Source organism: Urocitellus parryii, chromosome 1 (assembly GCF_045843805.1).
Source record: "Urocitellus parryii isolate mUroPar1 chromosome 1, mUroPar1.hap1, whole genome shotgun sequence".
Taxonomy (NCBI): Eukaryota; Metazoa; Chordata; class Mammalia; order Rodentia; family Sciuridae; genus Urocitellus; species Urocitellus parryii.
The window spans coordinates 280,133,737-280,161,730 of NC_135531.1; the positions used below are offsets into that span (position 1 = coordinate 280,133,737).

The window sequence follows — 27,994 nt, forward strand, 5'->3', positions numbered from 1 at the left end:
AAAACCATCCAGGCAACTCTAATGTGCAGCCAGAGTGCGGTCCACAGATGACCGGTTGCCTCTCACCAGCCCGGGCTCATTCCTGGAGCCTCAGGACTGCCCAGATCTTCCTGCCCAGAGTCTGCTCGAGGCGAAACCTCCTGGTTCCTTTACCCTGGCTCCACGAGGACCTCTGGGTTGCTCTTCCTCCTCACTGTCTTCTTGGGGCACATTCTCCTTGGTCAGACTCCCAGCGAAGGGACAGTCCTGGTTCAGTGGTCCCCAGTGGAGCCATGGTCAGGTTCTCCTGGACCTGAGACTGTGAAGGCAGCCCACGGTCATGCCTGCTTCTGGACATTTCCATCACACCAGGAGTCTGGGAGTGGACAGAGTCCTCCTGACCTTCCACGAACTCACCATGGACAGATCTGTCCTGCTTCAAGATGGTCCTGCTGGTTTTGCCCTATGTGCCCGTCAGCTTGGGCTGCTGTTGGCTGATAACCAGCAGGACCTCCTTGCTCACAGTCCTGGAGGGAGGTCCATGATGAAGGCACCAGCAGATCTGGTGTCTGGAGAGGGCCACTCCCTGCTTCACAGGTGGGGCCTCTGGCTGCGCCCTCATGTGGAGAAGGGACAGGACAGCTCTCTAGGCCTCTTTTATAAGGGCTCCAACCACATGACCTCCTCCCCCATGGCCTGATCACCTCCCAGGAGCCCCTCTCCTAACACCCCACCATGGGAATTAGGATTCCAACACATGAATTCGGGGGACACAGATGTTCAGTCCATAGTGGCTAACAAATGCCAGTTCCTTACACCTGGTCCCTGAGTGGCGCCATGCTCCATCACCCCACTCTCCATCCCTTCCCAGGCTCGATGGCAGAGCGCACAGTGAACGAACGGAACGGGGCAGGCTGGTTCTGAACACCCGGGCCTGTCTCTGGGCCGGGCCTGCGTGGGTCTGTGCTCTGCCTGCCCACCAGCACACTGTCAGCTGGGGTCTGCAGCACCTGACCGTCTCTGTCTGCAGACTGAGCCATTTCCACAGCTCCTGCCTTCCGGGACACCTCGCGGCCCATTCCGCAGCAGCGGGAGGGTCTCCTGTGCTGCGGTGACCGTGACGCTCGGCTACAGAGTCCTCTCAGGCGGCTCCCTGCTCTCTCTCTGCGGCCACTCGGTTACTAAGTTGCTCAGGACAAAGTGGTTGCTTTGTAACAAAAAAACTGCTGGGGGCCTGCTGCTCTGACTTTTAAGAGTCTATTTATAAAGTGGGTTTATTAAAAGTGTCCATTTTGGGTAGGTTCCCATCTGCCGTATGAAAGCTGTTTTTCTACAGCACAGACTAGTGCCGTGGGCAGGATGCTTTTGAGATATACTGAGGGATGCAGGGATGCATTGAGGAGGGATGTTTCTAGAAGAGCTTGTTTCCTTGCCAAGAGTTTTATTCTATCCATTTTAATGAAACTAGGAGAACAGATGGACAGAATGACAGAGTACCACGGGCCGAGTGGCTGGAAACCAACAGCCCGCGGAGGCACCTCCCCAATGTGAACCACTAGGAGACTTTCTTGCTTGGCCTGAGAGTGGCTCCGACGCATGGCGGTCAGGCTGGAAGGTCTCTACTGCCAGTAGTGGGCACCTGCAGCAGGCTGTGACACTCCCCCTGCGATGGCACATCAGACAAGGCAACATTCAGACAAGGCAGCGCCCTTGACATAGGAAGAGTTCAGGCGTGCATTTTGGCATATGTCAGTTAGCTCACAAGTTCAGAGGTCACACTGGCCCCAGAGCGGCTTCCAGCGCACCTGCTTCTCCCTGAAGGGTCTGTGTCTGGGTGGGGCTGGGGCCCACTGGTGTCTCCGAAGCACTGATTATTTCCCAGTGAAAGGATGATCTTCCACTTCTCTAGGTTTAGAAGTGGAAATCGGCCTTCATGGCCGGAGACAAGAGTTTAAAATAAAAATGAACTAAAATAATACGCTGGCGGGTGCCACTGAACCCGAAACCACACCAAGCATCTCAGAACTCTTTCTGAACCTGCCTTCAGAATGTAGTTTTGCTTCTTTGCTCATCCATTTCTATCAGCACCAGAGATTCACAGCTCTCTGTATCTTTCAGGACTCAGAATGCACACACACACACACACACACAGCAGAGCTGAGAGACGGCTCGGCCCTACGTGCATCTGCTCAATTCTCTAAATGAAGGTGGTTGGTTTATTCCAGAGGAGCCTCCTGGTGAGATGATCCCAGGGGCCATGGGAACCCGGTGGCGCTCCCTCCCCAGGAGCACACCCCCCAGCCCAGGCTCACCCCAACTCCACGGTCCCCTTGCTCTGCTCTGGCAACAGGCCTCACAGCTGGGGGAGCTGCCCCCTGTCCTGTGCCCCGGCTGACCCACTGCGTGAGGACTCACTGACATGGCGCTCTCAGTCTCCAGAGTGGAAACCCACGCTCCTCCTCGGCACTTCCTCCCCTTCCCCGACTCCAGATCCCATCACAGGACGTTACAGTCAGTGACCAGTGGGAACAGTGAGTTACAAGAAAGCAGTTCACATTCATGCATGAAGAAACTTCTGGAAAGATAACACCAGCAAGTTAATGATGTTAATCTTGTGTGACGGGTTCCAAGTGGTTTTTATTTATGGTGTTTTTTTTTTACTACTCAAAAACTGAGATAGTCAATTTTACTTGTCACTTTGAGGGGACCACGCGATGCCTAGCTATCTGGTTGAACACTGTTTCTGGGTATATCTGTGAGAGTGCTTCTGGAATAGGTCAGCATTTGAACCAGTGGACCGGGGGACCTGGACGGCCCTCCCCACTGAGGGTGGCATCATCTGGTCCCTGGAGCCCTGAAGAGGACCCAAAGGTGGAGGAAGGCCCACCGGAGCCCGGCTGCCTGAGCTGGGACGCAGTCTCACCCACCGCAGGCTCCTGGCTCTCAGGACACAGATGATGCCACTGGCTTTGAGCTGGCAGATGGCCTGTGGTGGTCTCTCTCTCTCTCTCTCTCTCTCTCTCTCTCTCTCTCTCTCTCTCTCTCTCGTACACACTCACACACACACACACACACCCCTCACCTCTATCTCCTGGCGGTTCTCTTCCCCACCCCCACTGGTTCCGGTTCTCCGGAGAGCCACCGTGACTGGCACAGGAACCTATCCATTCCCGCAGCACTGAGCACGTCCGGCTTGACAGGACGGTGGGGTGGGATGAGGGAAGGGGCCTGGGAAATGAAGCCTCTGGACATTGGCACCTGGGTCATCAGGGAAAGGTGAGAGCTGAGACCTGCTGTGTCTGGTTCTGACCCTGGTGGCCCTGGTTGTGGCAGGGCCTTGGACCACTGAGTCCTGGGCAGCCCCCTCCAGGCTCCCGCGCAGCCACCTCGCTCTGTGCAGCTTTGACCCAAGAGGGCCTCCCTCCTCACAGAGCCTCCTGGCTCTGCCTCCACCACGTCCTCAGCTCTCCCTGCTCACTGTGGATGTGCAGAAGGAGAACCTTCCTGTTCTTGCAGAAATTCACACACCTGGGCAAGTACCCTGGGACTCCACGGTGCTGAACGTCATCCTGCTTTCCGGGCTGTTCCTGGCCCCTCTGGTCTCACCCTTTCTCCTGTCCCAAAGTGTAGCTGAGCCCAGATTCCCCCCTACGCCACATGGGTTCCTTACAGCATACCCACCCCTGTCCTCTACAGAGCCTCCTGCACAGGGCATGTCCAGGCCTACACAACCAGTCTCCCTGCATCTGTCCTGAGCTCCCAGCAGGAGTGGATAGTTCTGGAGCCAGCTCCTCTGCCTCCACCCCTCACCTTCCTACAGTTCCACTTGCAACACCCAGAACCCCCCTCAGCACCACAGGCTCCTCCCGCATTGTCAGTGCGGCCAGTCCACCTTGCTGATGCCCCTCAGTGAAGTCCTGAGCTCATCCCTTCCTCCAGAGGTGACAAGTGCACCACTCTGGGTTCCAAGTGCTGTGGCTGGTGCCAAAAGAATTCAGGGTCCTTCTGGATGCTGCAGGGGCAGACAAAAGATGGCAATAGAGGGGTGCTACAGTCCGGCTGCAGCAAAATAGCGGGGGGGGGGGTGACGAGGAACTTGTGTAGGTTAATACAGCAGGAGGGGGAGCCGTTTATTGTAGGACCGGAGGGGTATATCTACATTCCACACAGCTTATCTTAATTAACATAAACTAGATACAGCAGTCAACCAATAAGGAATCTCCACACTTAATGGCTCGCTGGCAAAATGCCAGGTGCCATTTGACTTGTTTACAGACCCTAACAGAGGGGCAGGGGCTTTGGCTAAAGGCAGTGGTCCCTCCTGGTCATGTGGCAGCCCCAGAGCTAGGCAGACCTGGGTTAAGAGTGGAGCCCAGAGATCTCCTGACTGACGCTCCATGGCTCCACAGAGGCTCCAGGGCCTGCAGGCCACCAGTCCCCTCTCCACGTGCAGTCTCTTCTTCCTGTGGCCCTTCTGAGTGACCAAAAGTGTCCTTTCTCTAGGCGGTGCTTCTTGGGTTGATAAGGGAGAGAGACCCCTTGAAACAGAGAAGGCTCACATGCCTTTCTCCCAGAGAATGCAGTTCCACATACAAGTTCATGTACCTTTTTCTGGGGGTCTACCCATTGGGGTCTCTGTTCCCTGGTGAGGACCCCATTCTTTCAATAGCTCAAGTGCTCAGCCTCTCCCTTCTCCACATCACCCTCTCTTGCTGCATCACAGTGGGTACAGAGGTGCTCCACATATGTCTTGGGCCAAGAGGCTGGAGAGGAGGGACAGCGGTCAGACACAGCTGGGTGGCCCCACAGATGAGAACTTGCAAAGCTAATTGTGCAGTGTCTAGATCCAAGGGTGTTCCCAGAAGAATTTAGCACTAGTTAAGTCTAAATTCACTGTCTGCAGTGAATTTAGAGAAGACTCTAGCATTCATGTGACAAATCATGTGTTATGTTCTGGTTGAAAACATTAGAAGTAATTCCAAATGGTTTAATGTGTGACTTGGGGAAAAAAAAGAAGAGAAAAAAGTTGAAGAATGCACTTCATAGTGTTCCATTTCTGTTGTTTTTGTTTCCAAAGCCAATGTGAGGTCCACCTCACGGACTTCAAGAAAAAGTGAAAGCAATTCTGCAGAGTCGGTTAGAGGTTTGGAAAAAAGGTCCTGGTGACGGCATGAGTCCCCTTACTCCTCCTGTGCAATCCTTAACAATTTTGATTTAAAACCAAGGGTCCAATGAAAACTGTTTTTATACTGTTAAATTTTGAGAATTCTTTCTATACTATGGATACCAATCCTTTGTTAGACAGTTTGCAAATATTTTCTCCCAGTCTACAGCTTGTGTTCTCACCCTCTGCAAAGTTTTTGAATTTGGTGACGTCCAACCGAAGCCAGAATGAGACAGGCAGTCAGTATAGACAGGTAGATCCAGTCAGGTGGATCAAGGAGGCCAATTTTGAGTGAATCCCGGGAAGTTGGAGACTGTCCCCTGAGAGACTGAAATGTGAGTTCCTTCAGAGCCCTTCCTCCTCCCTGATCAAGAACCTGCCCTGCTCCAGCCTGTTGCCAAGGTGACCGTCCCAGGAACTGCCCCTCCCTACAGGGAGCCAGAAAGTTGTTAATGTGTCCTGGGCTGCCCCATCTTCCCCCTTCAGCCCACCTGGGTCCCACCTTTGGGCGTCCCACCGTCCCACCGAGCACTCCAGGCCTAGTCCTGGGCCTAGTCACTTACACAGGAAGGAGAAAGATAAGAAGAAAAGGCAGGAGAACAAAGGATCCTAGGACATATAAAAAGGGCAGAACGCCCAGCCTCTGGGGACACCAGGACACCAGCTCTGGCCCCTCCTCCCTCCTGGGAGAAGCCTATGTCACCCCTTTTTAAATCATCCCTGTTTTATCTGCTTGCCTAGGCGTGCTTCTCTAAGGTCCAGACTTCAATGTGTGAGGGAGCAGGACTCGTCACCAATAACCGGCGTAGCACAATTTGTCAAACTGTCCTCCTATGGATGCTACTAAAATCCTGCTGCGTAGCCCAGGTCCTTGAAGGTTGGTTCCCCGTGAGTTTGTCTCAGGCTTCATGGCTTTATGTTTATGACACAGTTTGGGCTGATACGTGGACAAGGTGTGAGGTTGAGGTGAAGATTCCTTTTCTTGCCTGATGGAAGACTAAGTTCTGAAGCTCCTGAGGGAATAGGAGCTCCAATGAGCACCAAGCTGCAGACGAAGATGTCGGATGGAGCGCTTGTGTTTTCTCCTCCCCCATCTCAGCCTGGAGAGAGTCCAGATCCAGAAAAGGAGCAGAAAACTTTCAGATTTTAAACATTGCATGGCTTTGTGAACTTCTTGATGCAGTGATCAAAGGACTGCAAGATTATGAGTCACAGATCACTTGTTTTAAAACGTTCTGTGTGCCACTGCAGAGGTCCCCACATGACTCCTCTTTCCTTACTCCTCCAGCCCCACAGAAAGCCGGAAATTCAGACACTGAATCATTGTGAAACTCAGCTGAGACACCCAGTGGTCCCTATGGCTCTTTTTACACCTATCATAGTCTCCCAGGCCCCATATCATGCTTATTTGTAAGACTTGTGGAAATTTTAACCTTCTACCTGGGTGATATTCTAGAAAGACACTTATTTTTGATTAAAAGAAGTTGGCTGAAGAGATAATCCTATCTCGTCTTTTAATATGAGGTCTTCCTACATTTTCTGCCTGGTAATCAATAAGTCATAAATCATAAGATCCCCTCAAGAACAATCCCACAGCCTGGCTGCTGTGTGAGGGGCAGGGGCAGGTAACCCAGGAGCTATGCAAGGTCACCAGAACTCCTGTGGTCTCTCCCCTGTCTTGCTGTCCGACCATGAAGACTCACAGATGTATTTTTCTACACATCAAAATACAAATCCCCACACAAGAGTTGGAATAGCTGGTCTCAGGAATGGTTCTAGAAATTCTACAAATGATCAAAGAATAATTTTAAAGACTCCACCAAAAGGTTAATTTGATCTTCAAAAAAGTTTGGTAACATAGTTTAAATGCATCGTTTTCATTAGAGATCACCATTTCTTCTTTTACTAATCTCGGCATCCCTTTGTAGATCTGCACTTTCCATGAAGACATTGATTTAAAAGTGATTCTGAAGCCTTTTCCCTTTCATTTGTAAGTATTTCATAAATGCTGATGCTCTTAAACTTTGCTTGTGTCCCAAACTGTTCATCATTAATTGAGTCTTTTAATGGCTAGTTAATAAAATCCCTTCACCCACCAATGACCAGATTGCATGGCTGATAAATTCAGATTTTTATGGAGCAAGCTTCACTAACAGTGAATTTTTTTTAATTTGCAAGTGTAAAGTCCCTCATGCATATTTAGAGGAAAAGATGCTTACAATAAAATTGAAATTCTTCCAATTCTCCTTATTTGTAGGTGCTTCAAAATGATCTTGCAGAGTGAGAAGAGGTTCTAAAGGTTAACTGTGCCCAGTGAGTTGTCCTTCCCCACTAAAGCACGTGAGAACTCTGGTCCAGGCAGGCCAGCGGGGCACTGGGTGCTCTCTGGGGCCGAGCTTCCTGAAACACTCAGGTGGCGGCCCAGGCCCAGGTCTAACGGGAGCATCACTCATAAGAGACGGGTGAAGGAAGCAGACAGAGATGCCGAACTCTGACACAGTTGCCAGAGAGCCATCGGCTAATCTCAGGAGGCAGGAGAACCCTTCCCATCTGTCCCGGTGGCACGTGCTGGGGCTGGGTTTTGGTGCTGTCACCTGGTGGTCCTGGGATGCTGGCTGCCCCAGCAGGGGTGTAACTCACAGGAGGGGCTCCCTAAGCCTGGAGCTGATTCATGGTGAAATGTGGGGGGCAATGGTGCTGTGTGCTGTTGGCGCTGGCCCCAGGGACCCGGGAATCCACTGCCTTGGTTCCGAGAGGGCATCAAGGGCATCTGCTACCAGTGGCTTGGGTTAGGCCCCAAATGAGCAACAAGGGGGGGGGTGGTGTCTCTTCTTTTGCTTATTGTGGGACAATAATGGGACATGGCCACAGTCCGGCTGGGCAAAATAACCGGGAGGTGACAAGCAACTTGAAGGTTGAAGCAGGAACTGCTTTATTGCAGAGAAACTCAGTGGGAACTGAGCGGGCACTCAAGGTAGCGAGAGCCGCTTTATTGCGGACAGCAGAGGTATATATACCTAACTGATGACACACAGCTTGACTCAATCAGCATCATCCAGATACAGCAGTTGGCCAATAAGGAATCCCTCCATCTTAATGGCTCGGTGGCGTTGCTTCACAACCACTCCTCCTGGCAGACTGCCAGGCGCCATCTTGACTTGGTCATGGCCCACAAGAGGACATGGCTGAAGAAAGCAGCAAGTACCAAGGAGGCCGATGAAGGACCTGCTGCTCATCAGAGGGGTGCGGCAAGGGGAAGGACGGTCACGTCCAACTGGCCAGCACCAGTCGTGCCAGGGGCTTCTGGCGATGTGCTGGTCCTTGTCCCCACGGTCTCCCCTGTGTGTGTGTGCAGATGGGGGCATTGACGGTTTATGTCCACCTTCTCACTCTGGCTCTTGCTCATGTGCCCCTTGGCCCAGCCCTTTCTCCCACTGTAACCTGGCCCCAGGGTTCCCAGGCGCAGTCTGTCCGTCCGCCTTGTTGCTTCTCCCACAGGGAAGTCCCCGAGTCTGAGGGTTGGCTGTGGCCGTGTCCTGGAACACCAGGAGCAAGCCCCTCGCTGCCTGAGCCACAGCTGGTCTCTGCCTCTAAACAGGGTCACCGGGGTCACGACCCTCAGGGACCCAGTGTTCTGGCTGGCTGAGTCACAGTGGGACCACAGCTTTGGGGGCCCACTCTGGAGGCGATGCAGAGGACACTTCTGGTCAGCTGCGAGGCAGCACTGGCTGTACAGTAAACTCTTACACGGAGGAGGGTGCCATCTTGAGGTGTGAGCTCCACTTCCCACAACGGAGTTCACACCCAGAGCACTCCACAGCCCTGGGGACGCCCCCTCCCACGTGCACGAAGATGAAGCCCCTCCAACAACCACGGCAAGGTAGCAGCACCTGGCGGGCGCACCCTCCTCTCCACCCCGCCAGGCAGGCCCAGTGACACCGCGTGGACTCTGGCTTCCTCTGGACAGTCACCCTGAGTGACAGATTTCAACAAATGCACGTGGGCTAAGTCAGACACGGTTATTCTGATTTTCGGGAGGTGACTTGGTTTGTAAAGGGCGTTTTCCTTCTCTCCACCCCACCTTTGAGGAAAGACTAGGGGGTAATTTGTTTTGAGGAATGAAAATTCAAAGCTCTGCAACGTCTGAGTCGCGAGCCCGCCACTTATCCTGAGAGTTTAAGTCGTGGAAAAGACGGCCACTGAGGTCCATCAACAAAAAACAAAGTGGGAACCTGGCGGTTGGAATGGTTTCCCTAGGAAACGAGAGCCTGCCGTCTCGGGAGAGTTCAAAAGGGGCGCTGGGAAAAAGGAGCCATCTCTGGACGGCTCACCTTTACCTTGGGCTTCTCCTTCACCACCTTCTTCTTCTCCTCCTTTTTGGCCTTCTTTCCCTTCTTCTTGTTCTTTTCTTCCTCTTCTTGGCTTGCAAGGATATCTTCAATCACCTGGAAAACAACCCAACAGTCACAGCGCTCAAGCAGCAGTGGGCGAGGTCGGTCCTGTCTGGAGTGACCTGCTGTCGGGACCCTTCTCTGCCTGCTCTGGGCGGGGATGAGCCCCGGGGGTGGCAGGACCGCCATCTAGTAGAGCTGACTTGTCTGCGGGAGGCAGCAGAGGGGCCCAGAGGGGCTATGCGGAGCTGGACCCTTGTGAGTCCAGGTGCCCCCGAGCTCAGAGCTGCCCCTGCTCCAGGGGTCCCTCAAACTCCAGACATCTGGGCCCCCTCAACGTCCAGCAGCAGCTGGGCACGCCCCGCCTCCACCTGCCAGTTGAGGATGCCACTTCCAGCCTGGACCCGATGGTGACAGGAGTTCTTGTATTAACTTCCCCTTCCCACGAGTTCTCTGAGTTTTCTTTCTTCACCCAAGAAATAATTTGTATTTCCTATAAATGTAAAATTCTCTTTCAACAGTACCTCCATCCCATCACACCTGGACTGACACTAGGGGAGGATGAGCACAGGTCTGGGGAGGATCATGCAACTCAGGGAATGGGACATGCGTTCAGTGAGCATCGCTCTTTGCCATTGGGAGCTGTGAGTGCTGGGGACACCAGGGTGACCAGGGCAGGACACCCTTGCTTGGCCCTCGGGCTCTGCTCCCTGCAGGTCCTGACTGAGCCAAGCTGTGTGACCTCTCGGAGGTGCTTCCTCAGCTCCAGAAGGAAGCCAACCCCCCGTACAAAGCACCAATGGTGTTCCAGGCACAGCTCCGAGACCTCACAAGGCTGAGCTCTTTACCGTGGGACACGCCGGGGGAGGTGCTGTCACCACCAGTTTATAAATGAGGGAGCTGGGATGCAAAGAGCCCATGAGTCCATCAGAGAAACACCGCTAGGGAGTAGCTGAGCTGGATTTGAATGGGTGCCAACTGGGATCAGTTTTATAACCTAGACAGAAAAGAGGCCAGGTGTGCTACAGGGACACAGGTCATTCTATTCTATGGCATGAAACACCTATGGTTGATTAAAAGTTTGTGACCTAAATTTTCAGGAACATATGTATAGAATCCAAATATAAAGAATACTTGGGAATGACATACTCCAAATTCAGCACAGTGGATACTCTGAAGACAGAGGTATGCAACTAAAATAATTGGAGTTGAGGAGGTAAGACAAAGATACCAGTTTACCTCTAGTGTATTGTGCCAAACCATCTTCCTGGGGATAAACTCTATTCCATCATGCCTTGTCAGGGGTTTCCTAAAGTGCAGAAGTTTACCTTCTAGGATTGTATTTTTTATATTTAACTACGTTATTCTTTGAGGCCTAGTTTTTAAGGTTTAAAGTGTAAAAAGCAACGTTATCATTGTATTAATCAGCTTTCCATTGCTGTAACAAATATCTGAGATGATCAAATTAAAAAGAAGAGAGGTTTATTCTGGCTATCAGCGTGGTCAGTTGACCCCATTGTTTTGGGGCCTGTGGGGAGGCAGTGGGTCAGGTGGGAGCATGCTGTGTGGCACTCAGAGAAGAAGGGGGCAGAGCCCCAGGTACCCCTTTCTAGAACACACCCTAGTGAGTGACCTGGCTGCCCTTCACTAGGACCCCCCTCCTGCAGGTTCTACCACCTCCTAAGAGTGCAGCGCCACTGTCTGGAGACCCAGGCTTCAGCAGATGGCCTCCAGGGACACTTACTCAGATCACACAATTGTGAGCACAGAGGATATTCGGGCAGCCTCTGGAGAGTAAAAATTTAAAGACCTTGTCACCCTGCGTTAGTCCTGTGTTTTCAGTGTTTTGTGGGTTCTCCGACTGTCTTTCTCAGTGGCCTCACTGGATGCATTCCCACAGTGGACACGGCTCCCTCTCCTCCGTTTTCCCCTCACCTGTGCTTGTCACCGTTCATCTTTTGGGTACCGGCCATCCTAACAGGTGTGAGGTGGTATCTCAGTGTGACTGCAATGTGCATTTCTTCTTGACGTTGAACATGCTGTCTGTAGGTCTGTTGGCCATTGGTATGTCTTTGAGAAATGTCTGTTCAGGTCTTGTGCTCATTTCTAATTGGACTGTTTTCTTGCTATTGAGTTGAGTCCTATATATTTTGGATATCGACCTCTTATCAGATGTATTCCCACCTCCCCAAGCTGAGGTTGTCCCTTGGCTTTGTGAACGGTTTCCTGTGCTGTGTAGAAGGCTTTTAGTTTGATGTAGTTCTGTCTGTTTTTATTTTTGCTCTCTGTGCTTCTGGGGTCATATCTAGAAATCCGTTTCCCAGAATCATGTCACGGAGCGTCCACCCTATGTCTTCTCAGGGTAGTAACAGATTCTGGTGTTTATGTTCAAATCTTTAATTCATTTTGAGCTGGTTTTTTAACATAGTGTGGCATAAGGGTCCAGTTTCATTCTGTGTTAGCTTCAGTCACCGTGACAAAACACCTGAGATAAACAAACGTCAAGAAAGAAAGATTCATTCTGGCTCATGGTTGCAGACGTTTCAGTGCTTGGTCCCTGGGCCCATTGCTTTGGGCCTGCTGTGAGGCTGAATATCGTGGTGCAGAGAGCATGGCGGAGCTGCTCACTGCATGGAGGCCAGGAAGCAGGGAGAGAGAGCAAGAGGAAGGTGCCAGGGACAAAACACACCCTTTGAGGGTTTTCCCCAGTCAGTGACCTACTTCCTCCAACTAGGTCTCGCCTCCTAAGTTTCCATCACCTCCCAATAGCCATTAAACTATGAGTCCCCACGAGGATCGATCCACCCATGAGGTCAGCACCCTGGTGACCCCATCGCCTCCCAAGGGCCCACCTCTGAACAGTGCCACACTGTGGACCGAGCCTTTGGACATTCAGGTCCACACCATGACCACATCTTCCCCGTGCCGTCTGTGGAGGAGACTGTCCTCTCCCACTCTCATCCTTGGTCCCTCCAGGGAAGACTGGTGCTGGTGGTGTGTGGGCTGACGCCTGGGCTCTCGATTCTGTTCCACTCGTTGACGTCTTGTTGTGCCGTTTCACGGCAGCCTGTGACACGTTTTGAAGTCAGGAAGTGCGGTGCCTCCAGACCCATTCTCCTTGCTCACGATTGCTCTGCTATTTGTGGTCTTTCCTGGTTCCTGATGAATTTTAGAATTGTTTTTTTATTTCTGTGAGAAGTGTTATTAGAGTTTTGATAGGGATGGCACAGAATCTGTAGATTGCCGGGGTAGTACAGGTATCTTAACAATATTAGTTCTTCAAATCCACAGACACAATATAGTTTTCCACGTATCTTTGTCTTCAATTTCTTCATCGATGTTTTACAGTTTTCAGTGTATGGATCTTTCACACCCTTTTAAACTTATTCCTAAATTTTATTTCTTGATGCTATTGTAGATAGGATTGTTTTCTGGATCTCATTTTTAGAGAGTTCATTGTTAGTGCACAGAAATGCTACTCATTTTTTAATGTTGATTTTGTACCTGAAATTTTATGATTTACTTGTTAGTTATCACAGGATTTTGGGGGGTCTACAGTGTTTTCCATAAAAGATGATGTTGTTCACTGAGACAGTTTCCCTCCTTTATTTTTTCCTGATTTGTCGATCTGGTACTATTTTGAATAGAAGATGCAAAAATGGGCACCCCTGTCTTGTTCCTGATCTTAGAGGAAGCGCATCCAGTTTTTGCCACTGGTAATGAGGTTAAGCTGTGGGCTTTTCATATTGAGGCCTTTAGTGTATTAAGATAAGTTTATACCTAGTTTGTTGAGTTTTATCATGAAAGAATGTGGAATTTCGTCAAATGCTCTTTATGTATTTATTACATGATTTTTATCCCTCCTTCTGGTAATGTGACTGATTTGCATATGTTGAGCTATCCTTGCACCCCAAGGATGAATCCTGCCTATGAATTTCCTAATGCAGACAGAAAAGAGTCTTGTTGCCATGAATAAGTACAGGCAGACATCATTTTTCAGGTGCAAGCGTATCTGCAGGATAAATTCTTAAAAGTGAAATGCTGGATCAGGAGTATGTACCTCTGTGACACTGTCCTGGGTTGGACAAATTCATCCTTTCACCACAATGAAGGAAGGGGCTGCCTCTGCGTCCTTGCTATCCCAGTGCATGGTATCTGTGAACCTCCTCGGTGGCAAAGGGTATGTAGTTGTTTCGGATTTGTTTTGAGAGGTCAGTATTGAATTCATTTTCTCATGCTCCCTAACTATGCAAAATCTTCCAGAATTAGATGTGCACTTTCACTACCATTGTGAGGTGTGTGTGTGTGTGTGTGTGTGTGTACACATGCAAATACTCACAATGAGCATCGCAGACAAGCAATCATCATCCTTATTATTATCATTTTTTTTGTGGTGCCGGGGCTTGAACCCAGGGCCTTGTGCATGTGAGGCAAGCTCTCTACCAACTGAGCTACAGCCCCAGCCCAAGAAATCATTTTTCTAATCCATAAAGGACTCCTACAGCTCTGCAAATCTGGCCCACTGCCCATTTCTAAGTGTGACTTTACTGTGGCATATTTTACATATTCTACAGTCACCTACTCTAAGTGTACAATTCAGCAAATTAGTCAGGTGGTGTCACTTTTAGGACATTTCCGTCACCCAGGAAGATCCCTCATGTCCACTGTCGTTGCCCTCGCCCTCCCTCTTTCCCAGCAAGCCCCAGCCTGCCTTCTGTCTCCAGGGACCTGCTTTCTCTGGAGGTTCTGCATGACAGACGCAGACGGTTCAGTGTCCGCCGTTTCTGGCTTCTTTCCCTCAACAATGCTCGGAAGGCTCACCTACGCTGCCGTGGATACCAGCTGTGCGTTCCTTTTTATTGCCAAATAATATTCCACTGTGTGGCTCATGCCCCATGTCTCCCATCCAATCACCCATTCATCCATTCATTGAGGCTGCTTCAAATTCTTGGCTATCGTGACTTACGCTGCTATGAAGACTTGTGCACATTTTTTATGTGGCCGTTTGTTTTCATTTCTCTTGGAAAGGGTCCTAAGAGTGGAACTTCTGGGCTGTGTGGTCAGCACATGTTGAACTTCCAGGAAGCTGTCGAACTGTTTTCCAAAGCGGTCCCAGCTGCCATGCTGAGGGCTTCTTTTCCTCCGGTCCCCAGCTTTGGGGGCTCGTCTTTTTCATTATTTTCATCCTAGTGAGTGGGAGACACTGTCCACTGTGGTCTCCCGGTCACCACCCTAAGGACCAGGGATGTTGAGCATCCTCCACCTGCTGACTTGCTCTTCACAAATCTTCTGTTTTGTGTCATTGTCTGTTCAAGCTTTTTGCCCATTTTTGGATTGGGGCCTTTGTCTCGTGTTTGGGGTCTGTATGCTCTGGATACAAGTCCTTTGGAGAGCTCTGAGTTAGCGTTAACCTCATTTCATAAAAGCATTTGTTCTACTTTCATGTTTTAGAAAGACAAACCTGGCCACTGTGTGCTGTCACGGCGACCGTGCTGGCCTGCCGTCTCTTCACTCCTCGACAGCATGTGCCAGGCCAGCACTACTCTGCCATCAGCAGCAGCTGGTGGGACTTTCTGAAAGACTGTGATATGATGCGCTGTGTTCTAGGTGCGTCACACACAAACTGCACCTAAGTTTTGCCCCCGCACAGGAGGAGGTATGGCCAGCACCACGATCCAGAGGAGCAGAGGCAGGCAGAGGGGAGCCGCGACCTGCGCCGTGGGCCCAAAGTGTGCTGGCATGCAGGAGATGGGACTTGTCGTCGCCTGCCCCTCCCACTCTCCCTCTGCCTGCCATGAGAGCTAATGCTCGCGCCCTCTGCTCTACTGAAACGTGTAAAGACAAGCCGGCTTCACTCAGATGGACTGGAGTCCACCACATCCTGCGTCCACAACATCCTGCATCCTTCCCAGGCTAGCACGCAGCCTGCTTGCCACGGGCTCAGAACAACTGGTGCCTGAAGATTCAGCCGCAGGGGCAAGACCTGCACACGGAGGAGGGCAGCGCGGCCGGATTGAGACAGCAGTCCCTCAGGACGGGGCGGCTGACCGGCCAGGGAGTGGTAAGGTGGAGAGGCCAGGTGCTGCAGAGTGGGGGGAGAAGGCAGGAGGGGAAGGGGGGCCGACAACCGTGACTTCTGGGGAAGTGGAAGGGGCTCTGCAGCCTGAAGAGAAGCCCGTGTGTCTGACCCGAGGCCCAGGCAGGGAGCCCAGGGACAGGCTGGCTGCAGGGTGGGCGGTGAGGACCCAAGGCCTGACCTGCAGCCTGGTTCTAACTGCACGGCTCTGCTTCAAGCCATTCAATTCCTTATTCAAGACGGCAAGGCGGGTCTCCTGGGCCAGTACCGAGGTCCAGGCAGACATCAGCTCCTGCAATCTCCACGGCAGGGGCCAGCAAATGAGGGTGCGTGGGCCAGAGCTGGCCTGCTGCCCACTTTTGAAATGAAGTCTCACTGGCGCATGGCCATGCCTGTTCACTCGCTGACTGTCTTTGGCTGCCAAGAGGCCATGGCAGAGAATGTTTGTTCCACGGCCTAAAATATTTACTATCTGACCCTTAATGGGAAAAAAACGTGTTGACTTCTGATCTATAGCAATTTGTCTTATTATTTTCTTTAGTATAAATTCCTCAAACAGCATTTATGAGTCAAAGGGTGTCCACATAAGAAGTTTTTGATGTCTACTTGGTACTTGTCCCTTAGAAAGTACCCCACCAATTCACGTGTCCATCAGTAGCATAGGACAGTGACTTTGTCCCCCGTGCACACTGACTTCTTCTGTTTTCACTGTATTTTTTTTTTTAATTAGAGCCTTAGAGTTATGCACATAACTCATTTGTTGGGCTCATTTGGCCAAGTCATGCACACACGGAATTTGATGGACTCCATTCCAGTCCCTGCCCCCATCCCTCCTCCACTCTGCTGATCTTCCTCTCACTCGTTTATCTGTGTATTTATTTCTGTTGGGTGCATTTTACATCACATAAAGGTGGAGCTCCCTGCGGTATGCTCACACACATATCCTGACTATGTTAAGTTCATTCTGCGTTTCCTCCCCTTTCCCTCCCGCTCCCTCTCAATCTTCCTCTTCTACTCCACTGATCTTCCTTATATCTTGATGATACCTGGTTTCCCTTATTTTACTCTAGCTTCTGCTGTGAGAGCAGACATTGGACCTTGTCTTTATGAGTCTGGCTCATTGCATTTAGCATGATGTTCTCCAGTGCCATCCATTTACTGGCAAATGCCATGATTTCATTCTTCTTTATGGCTGAGTGAAACTCCATTGTGTGTACACACCACCTTTTCTTAATCTGTTCGTCTACTGGCAGGCATCTGGGCTGGTTCCATAATTGGCTCTTGTGAATTTGTGCTGCTATGAAAACTGATGTGACTGTACCGCTGTAGTACACTGATCTTAGTTCTTTTGGAGAAATACCAAGGAGTGGGACAACACGCTGACTTCTTATTACCCTGATTTGAATGTTTACCAATTGTACAGGTAAAGAGATACAGCAAAATCATTTTACATGTAAATGTCTTTGCAAGTGAATCTAAAAAATTTTCTTTTGAAACAAAATTCCACGGATATTCCTTGGCTTATTTTCTACTGGATGCTCAGATTTTCCTTCTTATTTTCAATAACTCTAAATGTAACTGATGTCCACCATCACAGGTATCCCGAGTACTTCCCTTAGTGACATGACTGGAAGTGCATTCACAATTTTGGGTTCTGCCCTTGTAGACAACAATCTGTATTCTGGCTGATTTCCTCCTACAGTGACCTGCTTCTAACATTATTCCCTACCCTCTGACTGTTAAATATCCCGACATTTTTCTGTTAATATGTGATCTGGTGTTTTACATGCACATAGCTCGTGCATCTGGAATTCATTTTGTGTATTCAGGGAGGTCAGGATCTACGTGGTCTTGCCAAATGGGGAGCCACTGATCCGGAGTCGTTGGTTGACAGTCTTTCTTCCCCGGCTCCTGGGAAAGTCCATCCTGGGTTCCTGAGCTCCAGTGTGTGTCTGACTCAGTTTCTGGGACACGGAGCCTGCTCAAGGAATGTCACTTGTTATTCTCCTAGTTGCCCTTGATCAGTTCTTTCCCTGATACTGTGGGGCTGGATTCCTTAAAAATTCTTTGATCTGTATCTACAACAGGATTCCCCTTCCTCATAGTTCCTTAAAAAATTGTGTGGATAATTCATGCATTTTCCAGATACACGTGTGAATAAGCATGTCAATATAAAACCACTTTAATTTTGATGGAAAATGCATCAGCTGCATAGAAATGATGGGCAGCGGATGTGTATTCACACTTATTCACACTTCACGGAGGCTTTCTACCCGGCCGACGGCCCAAGCCTTCCCGTCTTCCCCAGTCAGGTTTGGTCAGTGTACTCTGAACCTCTGTCTGGCCTCAGGGTGATTTCTGCATTAGTTTTGGGATTAACGGAGAGTCCTAATGGAAGGCCCTCAGAGCTGGGGGAGGGCTGGCCAGGAGCCAAGGCTCTGAGAGCTCAGTGGCTGAGACTCGAGGGGGACGGGTGGGTGGACGGCTGGCAGCGAGGTCTGGGGACAGGAAGGAGGGGAAGGACCTGGCCTGAGAGGCGGCAGGGACACGGAGGGCACCCGAGTCAGGCTGCTCAGACTTCAGCACGGAAACCTCCTTGGCAGGTCATCATGCCTCCTCCCAATCAGACAGGAAAAGGGTGGGTTCATTTGGAAACGACTCTGCAGGAATATGCGTTGGTGTGCACCCTAGAGCACGCCACGGTGATGTTAGCAGGAAAATAACGGGACCTGAGAACTCCAGGAACCCATTGACCTTGAAATCTGAAGAACGGGATCCGGGTAGAGTCACACTTTTATTTCTCAGGCAAATTTGTACCTGTTCTGGGGTCTTGTTGGAAAAAATCATAGCAGAACCTCCGTCTTCTACATTGGGGAACTCGGGAAAAGAGCCAGTGAGATTCCTGTGCAGAGAAGGAGGGAAATTGAAACAGAAGTCAGTGGGGTCCCCTCTGTCGACGCCCCATTCACCCATTTGCTTGTGTTCACGGAAGCGGGTGGTGGCTCTCAAGGGGGAGGCTCCCTGGGATGGAGGGCTGGACAGCATGCCTCCGAGGAGCAGAGGTGACATTCAGTGACAGGATCCCGTCCAGCGGGACAAACATCTCTCCTTACAAGAGACGGTGCTTGTCCTCTTCCTCCTTTTCCTTTCTGAATGTGGAGGAGTGTGTGCTGGACGAGGAATGAGGACAGGAGCACAAACCGTGTCTTCCTGTTTGCAGTTCAGGGTAAACTCAGGAGCCAGAGCCCGCAGAAGGGTGCAGTGTGCAGACCACACCTTTGCCAGTGTCTGGAGCACAACACCTGCTCTGGCCTTCAGGACGCCCGAGGCCCAGGCCCGGCGGGTTTTATGTTATTTTTTTCTGTGATCACGTGATTTCTACACTTAGAAAGCAGACACTGAAATGCCCATCCCTCTGTATTCCAGAGGGAAGGAAATCTACCCCCCACAGATGTAGAAGGGAAAAGGCAGAGGCCCTTAACGGCCTGGTGGAGACCTGAGGGCACCAGGACAGCACTGGCCTCCTGCAGGTTCTGGCCTGGACCCGAGAGCCCACCGAGAACCCACCCTCCCACGTCCATGTGGACGGGTCTTCCTGCAGGTGGAACAGGCCCTGCACCCAGGTGTGCTTCTTAACCTCGGGTCTCTGTCATTTGGAAAGGGAAGGGCCACTGAGTCACGTGGCTCATCACTGCTAATGACCCACTGACCCACGGTGGCAAGCCCGGGGAACGGGGAGCTCCCATGCTGTTGGGGAGGTCCCTGTGACGTCATCTTGGCCCGGTGACACTGTGGGACGGCCCGGCTCAGACACGTGACAGGAGGACACACATCACAATGCTCGCCATGGTCTCCCCAGCCTCCCCAGCCACCCGCACCCCACAGGTCACCGCCTGGCTGGGCTCTCACTATCCAATGCTCGAGTGTTGCGAGGACCCACACAAGCTTAGTGACATCAAAAATAAAACAGATTCCCACAGCTATCTAGAATGTGGGACTCTTAGGAAACACACCAACTGTCACTGAGATTTATCGTCACAGTTTCACAGGGCCTTTTGCAAAATAATATTAAGTATTTATTTTTACTAGATAAATGAACATAATGGGTTATTCCCACTCATGTCAGTTTACATAACTATTTATAAGCTGAGCCTGAATATTCTTTTCCTTGAATAATGAGAACAGTTGACTTAGGCACAAATCTAAAGACATATTTAAAATTTTGCATTTAGAAAATGACAGCGCCCTCGGGCAGTCCTGTGCCCCCACCTGTGTGCTCCTGGGGACGCAGGTGTGAGCCCTGCCCTGGGCTTGTGCTTACTCCGCCTGTCTGTCCCTCTGGGACACCTCCACCTGCAGGGGTGCTCTGGGCACACTGATTGGGAATCTCTCCTCAGCCCCCTGTGACCTGGTCACTTGTAAGAGAAAGCGGGCCTGAGGTTCTACTTGGCATTTCTGATCCCGTTCCCAGGCTGGGGGTTGTTTTCAGCTGGGTGCGAGGCTCCCAGGCTGTCCCCACCCATCCAGCAGGCCTCCTCAGACCCCGGCTCCCACGGTCCCCACTGCTGCCGATCAGGGCAAGGCGGTGGTGAGACGTGGAGTGTCCGGCTTTGGGCCCTGCTCCCACAGGAGGCGTCAGAGCTGCAGGGGACACACTGCCTGCCATCAGGCCCCTGGGGTGTTTCCGACACCAGCAGCCGGGACCTGATGAACTTGACTGCAGGGCTCAGCCCACCTGGGCCTCCAAGTCACACTCTGTCAGGACGGCAGCGTTTTTGATTAAAAGTGGAAACCGAAGCATCTGTTTTTTTGTGGACTCTGGCCCCTCTGAGCCCCTCTCCCCCTAATGGGCACTTCCTCCCCATCTCTGCCGGCCCCCATCCCAGGACCACTGGTGCAGGGGATGGTGGAGGCTGCGCTTTTGTGTGGATGCTGGGACACATATGGACACCTCACCCCCAGGGAGCTGGGAACCTGCAGGCCCAGGGCCAGGAAGACCCGCTGCTGAGCTTAGGACTGAGGGGCTGAGCCTCGCTCTTATTCAAACAACAGGGACTGCAAATGGCAACTGGAATTGCTCTTGGTCCCGGGAAGGCCTCGGCCACCATGCACACCCCAGGCTCAGCTGCTGTCTGCCTGGCTGTGTCCCAGGAAGGAGTAGAGGGGCTGCCACCTTCCAGAGACCATTCACCCCTCAGGCTTGGTGTCCCCAGGCTTTGATGGCCTGGACTCTGGCCTTCTCAGGCCACCCTTACACCTCCTGGCCCTCTCTCCTCCTCACAGTTGCTCACCTCCTCACTGTGGGGCTCACTCATCTCTGCGCTCTTCCCCGCAGCTTCCCAGAGCTGCCCACGTTCACACCCCATGACCAGAGTTCTCACCAGCTATTGTGACGAATCGTGCTCCCGAACCCAAGATCCCTGTGTTGAGCCCCCAGCACCTTGGGATGCGACCTCGTTTGGAAAGAAGGTTGGGCAGAGGTACTCGGTTAAGATCTGGTCACACAGGGGTAGGATGGGTCCTATACAGTGTGACTGGTGTCTGTGTCAGGAGGGGAAACTGGGAGAGACGGCACAGAGGGAGGGAGGAGCAGGTGGAGAGGCCCAGGGAGGAGCTGGTCACGTGCAAGCCAAGGAGAGGGGCTGGAAAGGCCCTGCCTCTGACCCTCAGGAGCCCCTGCTGCCACTTGAGTTGGGGACAACAGACAACAGACTCCCATGGTGCATCGCCCACTGCAGGCCTGGGTTCCAGCCGTGCCAGCCCAGCCACATGGTCATGCTGTGGGTGGGCAGAGTGCTCTCTCCAGAAGGTTCTCCATCCTGGTTTCACGCTCAGCATCCCCCTGGCTTCTGCCTGCCCCTCTGACATCCTGCCTGCCTCCGGAGTCCCTTCTCCGCCTCACATGGAGAGTGCTCACAGGTTGGGGACCTGTCAGCAGCATCTGAGCGTCCCACCACCTTATTATTATTAAAGGGGGCTGCTGGCCTCCTCTGGCTCTCCTGCGTGGCTCTCCTGCTGGGTCCTCCTTGTCTCCCCACCTGGAACATGGAAGGGGCTTGGTCTCAGGGTCCTCCCTCTCTCCATCCCAGGCTCACGGCCGTCTGGCCCCTGTCTCACTGCCCCACTGACTGCAGGCTCAAGCCCTACTGCCCAGCCAGGCCTGGCAGCCCAGGGACCCCCGGGCCCCAAACTCAGCTCTTGTTCTCGCCAGCCCTCCTCCTCCTGCTCTGACCTTTTCCCAGTTCAGGAAATGGAAACTGTCTCTCCAGGGAGGGAACGTGGCGTCCCCCTCGGCCCCTCTCTTCTTCCACACCTGTGTTCTGTCTCCAACACGGCTGGGTCTGCCTGCCTCACACGCCTGCAGTGTGGCCCTCCTGAGTCACCTGTGTGGCATGGGACATCCCCTCCTGCCCCCTTCATTCTTAAATGTGTCCTGGTTTGGACACAAAGACACTTAGACCTGCCGTCTGATGCTGCCGCATCCCTGCGTCCCCCGCCACCTGCCTCCCTCTGTGGCTGCTACAGCTGCTCTGCCGCCTCCTCATTCCACCGCTGGTGCCCTGCTCAGAGCCTCGGCCCCTGATGAAAAACACACACCAAGTGGCCGACTCTGGCACTGGGTTTAAGGTCGTCCTCCAGGGTCACACTGTCCTGTATGAAACGAATTGTTCGGCCAGACAAAACGACTGTCCTCTCATCTCACCACCACGGACCAGCGGAGGTGCCTATGTATCTCTGGGTGGAGAAGAAGTGGGGTGTGGAGTTATTTTAGGGTGATGATCTCAATTTCTCTTCACAGAATGGAAAGCATTTTCATAGATGCAGGAAACTTCTCTACTTAAAACAGATTTTAGGGCAAAATTCTCTGTACAATTATTAAGTGTCAAATAGGCTGCCTTTGTGCATGGTGATTATTTAAATTACAGGTTTCTCTCAATTGTAATTCAAAGCCACTTGATTATCTTCAAACTGTCATCATTTTGCTGATTTACAGCGTGTGCTAGAATGCATTCCAGAATGTGTCCCACTTCCGACCTCTCTGCCCGGCTTCCATTTGCTCTCAAAATGCTGCAACAGGCAAGGTCAACAAGCAAGGTCAAAGCGGGCTCTTCAGCTGGGCATCTGAGTCCCCCCATGGAACAAGTGAGGCAGGAAACAGAACCTGCAGGGCTGCTGTGCACAGTCTGCTCACCTCCCCTGCCTACACACGAGCAGGAAGGCAGAGGAGGAGTGAGCCACAGGAACAGGAGCCCGGGACCCAGGAGAGCTTGTCAGGACCGCGATTCAGCAGCCGCTGGGGACCGTCCCTCACCACACGTCACGACAGCAGAGGCTGGCACGTTCTATAGGGATGACTTTTTGTTTTTTAAAGCGAACATTTGGGTTTTTGGAACAACATTTAATTTGTATTAAATCAAGTTTTCATTTCCAGAAGACAGAATACTTTGAGTTGTTCATTAATTCCATTTGTTTTGTTCATCAAACTTTAGAGAGTGTTTAAAATTTTCAAAAATAAATGACGCCTTCCTGTCACTAGGTCTGGTCTACCCTAGAATAATCCCCCCCCAAAAAAAAAAAAATAAAAAAGGGAAGGAAGGAAAGAAAGAGAGAAAGTGAGAAGGCCTCAGAGCGGCCGGAGTGCGGGTGCAGAGCCTGCGGGTGCAGAGCCCCGTGGATGGCCGTCTCCTGTGCTCCTTCCAGGGGCCCAAGGTCTCGGGTGGCACCATCTCCACACTGTCTAGGACCATGGCCTCCAGCCCCGGGCTCTGACACTTCCCTCAAGTGAGCACCCCGTGGCCTCGGGGGTGCCAAGCAGCAGCTCCAGCTCCAGCCCAGCTCTTCTCACCCCATCCTCCTGCTCCACCCAGTCCAAGTCCACAGCCCCTGGCCTGGCCTTCCCTCCCGGCTTTGGTCTCACTGATGGAGTGTTTGTCCTGAGCCTGCCTTGGCCTCCAGGACCCCGCACCCCTGTATCCCGCCTGGCTCCAGCAGGAAGCCCAGCTGGCAGACCTGCCCAGCCGCAGACCTGCCCGGCCCTCACTGCCACAGGGGGATGGGCATCTGAGTGACTCAGGGAATGTTCCTGACACCACCCCCAGCAGCACAGGGGGAGGTAGGGCCAGACGCCCTGGGGCAGAGGCAGGCCTGCACCCTGGACGGGGCAGTGGTGCTGTGGCCAGCCTGGGCTGCCTGGACCTGCCACACAGCACATGGCCTTTCCATTCAATTCCTCCCACGTCCGTTCAAAGCTCACAGGCACCTCTGCCTACAGCAGCGAGCGAGCGGTTTTTAGAAATCAGATGCTCCGTGCAACAGGCACTTCCAGAAGCTTTTATCCCACTACTGTAAATGGGAAGAACTCAGATGCGCTGCAGTTTCACAGACCCTCCCCCAGCCCACTCCTGGTAGGAGGATGGAGGTGCGCTGGAAAACCCTGGTCAGTTCCTGAAATGGTGACATAATGCTGAAGGGAAGGACAGGCTACGGAGATGTGGGATCACCACCTCTGCTGGGCACGAGGGGGCCAGAGAAACGCAGGTGTGTGGTTCCTGCCTGCAGGGGCAGGACTGGGGGACACTGCGGCTCTCTTTAACCCATCTCAGGATTGCTCTCCTTCTTGTTGCCAATAGGGATTGTGTTTGCGATTAAATAAAAAATAAAGAAAAATGATTTATGATAAAGTCAGTTTGGTATTTGGTTGGTTTCCTGATGCCATTGAGTTTTGCAGCTGGATTATTAGACAGAAATCATTTTTACAGTGGAATCCGTCCACTTTCTTCTAAGGTGTCTGTTTCCACAGTTAGAATACGGTCCTCTGTAGGGGAATTACGTGCTCTGCCTTCTGCTCCTCGTTGGCTTCAACAATCCGGCGAGCCAGTTCCTGCCTCTGCGTGTCTTCTCCCCTTGTCTTCTCCCACTGGTCCGCCTGCCACCCATCACCTCCTTCCCTCTGCCTGGCCAGCCGGGGCCCTCCACGCTGCTCAGCTGATCTGCGCTCACACTTCCACGAGAGCTGATGTGTTCACCTTGTTTGTCTTTGTAAGACACTTAAATACAGGCCTGTTTGCTTTTCCTTGTTGTCCTTATTCTAATCCTAATGACTTTAATAAAGGATCCTGTTGGGGTTTAACGGGGACCACGTTGTCTCCGGGAACTCCCTGGCACCGACTCCTCCCTGTTCCCCTTGGCAAGAGCAGCGTGTGGCCCCCAGCGGTTCCCGAGGCTGTTTCTTCCTTTTCCTTCGCAGACTCTCAGACGTTCACAGAGCTCTTCTATTTCCCTTACATCCAGCCCGTCACCGATCTAAAAGGCACATTTACCTCTTTCATTAAGTATTCCCTCCTGCCATTTCCTTTGCATCTCACTATCTCCCTGGCTCCAGCTGCGGCACGAACCGCTAGCAGGCCAGTGCCGGTCTGCGTCCTCTCCCCTCTGGGAAGCTGCTCCACCCAGCGCAGTGGCCTGTGTTGGGGACTCGCTTTTCATTCGGGGCGTGCTTGCTGAGTGTGCTCCTCTGCCAGATGCCAGTCTAGGCCCTGGGCAAAAGCTGTGAACAAAGGCATAAAAATCCCTCTCTGTTGAGCTCTCGTTTGATTATGCTAAAATTAGAGTTTACCACAGTCTATTACCTTTTCTCCTTGTTTTGAATTTTAAGATAAGAAGCAGGCACTTCATTTGATCCGATGCCTTCCTGCACAAGGATCGGGAACCCAGTGCTGGGTGAAGCATCAAACGGTGTCCCATCTTCCCACTGTTTCTCTTCGTCTGTGGGGACGGACACCTGGGGTCTCATTTTGCACCACTGGGACATTTAATGGTGCTTTCTGAAGTAACAACTGAATCACAGAAAACAATAAAAGCACCAACAAGTTGGAAATGATCGTAGGAAAGAAAACCATGACTTAGAAGAAGGACTCGGCAACCTGAGCACAGAGTCTCTCCTCCCCATGACCTTGACAATGGACCACAGGGGCGGGGGCGGGCAGTTCTGGGGCTGGGAACCCCGGAGGCACCTCTTGTATGCCCACAAGGGTTCCTGTGGAAGAGGCCAGGTGAGTGCCTGCCTGATTCTCTAGGAAGGCAGTGTCCAGGGCCACGGCAGAGTGACCCCAGCCATGCTGTCCTGGGGTCTTGCAGAGGACTGCCACAACCCACTGTGGGTTCTACCGGACGAGTCGCTCCTTGGCCACCCCTGCACCCTTGCCTCTGGGGATCACACTGCCCTGTCCTTCCTTCCCTTTGAGTGTGGGCGTGGCCTGCTACAGACCCTCAGAACACATCACAGACGTCCTTCGACAACGAGGTGCCCTAAGCTGCAGCCTTCATCCTGTTCCCAGGCTCTCGCTTGCTGGCTTCGAAGGGGCAAGATGCCACATTGAGAGGCCCACCTGGGCGGGAGCAGGGTGTGACTGCAGCTAACACCCAGAGGGACGGAGGCCTCGGTCTGACACCCCCGAGGAGCTCAGTGCTGCCAACGACAAGACAGCTCGAAAGCAGAGGAGACTCAAATTATATCGTCATATTGTGGCATGTACCACCACATAAAAATGAATTCTAGATTAGGAACAACTATAATGCACAAATAAAAACATGTGGGGGAAAAACGTACATCATTTAATCCTACCAACGACCTACGAGGCTGATGAAATTATTGTCAATGATGTTTTTCAGACGAGGAAACTGAGGCTTGACAGATCTCACCCAGGCAGACTGAGACCTGAGCCAGGAAGGGCGTCTCCAGAACCTGCAGGATCAGCCCCCCCACCCACTTTCCATGGGGTTCTCGGCAGAGCCGGGCATCCATGGACGACCACTGAAGCTCGCTGTCTATGTAGGTGCCATTAATGAGGCTTTGTACAGAGAGAGGGGCAGCTGGGAGACAGATGTGCAGTGAAAGTAGTGTTTTACTGGAAAAGAAGAGACGTGGGCAGCTGCTGTTAAGTAGCTGTGTGAGGAGAGCCAACTGAGGGCGGGCCCCTGGACAGCAGGGCCCCTGCAAGCCTGCCCCCTGCACGCCGGTGCCACTGAGCTAGGCTTATCCACTGAGCTCTTAAAAATGAAGTGCTGTCTGCCGGTTAGGCACCTCCTTGGAACTCTAGGAGTCCCTTGATTTGGTTGTGGCAAATACTAATGGGGGGCAATGCTGATTTCTTACAGAATTTGTTCAGTGACTAATGCCACTTTTAAAATAAAGACAGCTTCAGCCTGGTGGGCAGCCTTTCTGTCCTTTATCGGAGGACACTGGACACTGGAGAGGGAAAATACCACTTTCATTTTTCAGTTAGCAATGGAGCATTCAGTAAAGATAGGGCTGGTTAAAAATTTATTCGTATTGTCAAAAGTTTTTGCACAAATGTGAAAATGGCCAGCCCGTGAGCGGGCAGTGATTTAGGAAGCAGGGCTGCCGGTTGATGGATCTCCCCCCTGAGGTCTGACACGGAGCTTCCTCGGGTCTCACCACTGCCGACTCACAGGCAGAGATTTATCTGTGTTTCATCAGGTACGAAGAATATATGATGGAGGGGCTTCTGGCTGGTCCCCCCGGTCAGACGGCCACCTCCATTAATGTCAGCAGACTCCTATATTTCTCTTCCTTCTAAAGTTAGCAGCTTGGGCCACCACATAGGAGCCTCCCGAGGTGCCACTTGCTGCCCATAAATTCACTGACACTCAATAAAGGCAACTGACTGCACATGGGCTTAATTACACAGTCTTTCTTGGAAAAATGAGGGGCACCCCAATTCTCAAAGGAGAGGAGGTAGTACAGGAGCACAGCAAGGCAGTCTGAGCACACACCACGGAATCTGACTTATTCAATGGTGCTTTTACTTATTAGTGAGATGTTATTAGCAGTGATCACTCAAGATGAAAGTTCTTTTTTTTTTTTTTTTTTTTTTTTGGTACTAGGGATTGAATCCAGGGGATGCTTTACCACTGAGCCACATCCCTAGCCCTTTTTTAAAATTTTTGCTTTGAGACAGGATCTTGATAAATTCCTGAGGCTGGCCTCAAACTTGCGATCCTTCTGCCTCAGCCTCCCAAGTAGTTGGGATCACAAGTGTGTGCCACTGTGCCTGGCTAAAGCTTCCTTCTTGATTTGAAATTATTATCTTGGATTCTGCTCATACTTCAATGCAACAGGAACCTCCCTGCCCAGCCTCCCTTTTAAAAATTTTATTAAAAGAATTAGTGTATTACTGAACACATGATTGCCTATTTTGGCTTTGGGAAAATGATGTATGTGCTTTATTTTCACCTTTTTATCTCAAATATTTATATAAAAAATTAATCCCAGGCAAGTGCAGATGCTTCAGGAAGGAATGGAAAGCAGTTTCTGATCAAAGATATCGTCCGTCCGTCATCCAGGCCTCTTCTGGGCCGCCT

General features: G+C 51.7%; 1 protein-coding gene across 1 annotated transcript in view; it reads right to left on the bottom strand.

Moving 5' to 3' along the window:
• The window catches only part of Drc11 (dynein regulatory complex subunit 11), a 124,754-nt gene that overhangs the window by 58,248 nt on the left and 38,512 nt on the right, over positions 1–27,994 (bottom strand). The window contains exons 7-8 of the mRNA XM_077799725.1: positions 18,428–18,512; positions 9,475–9,588 (exon numbers count right to left, since the gene is read on the bottom strand). Coding sequence (XP_077655851.1) covers positions 9,475–9,588; positions 18,428–18,512 — 199 coding nt within the window. The remainder of the gene's footprint in view (positions 1–9,474; positions 9,589–18,427; positions 18,513–27,994) is intronic.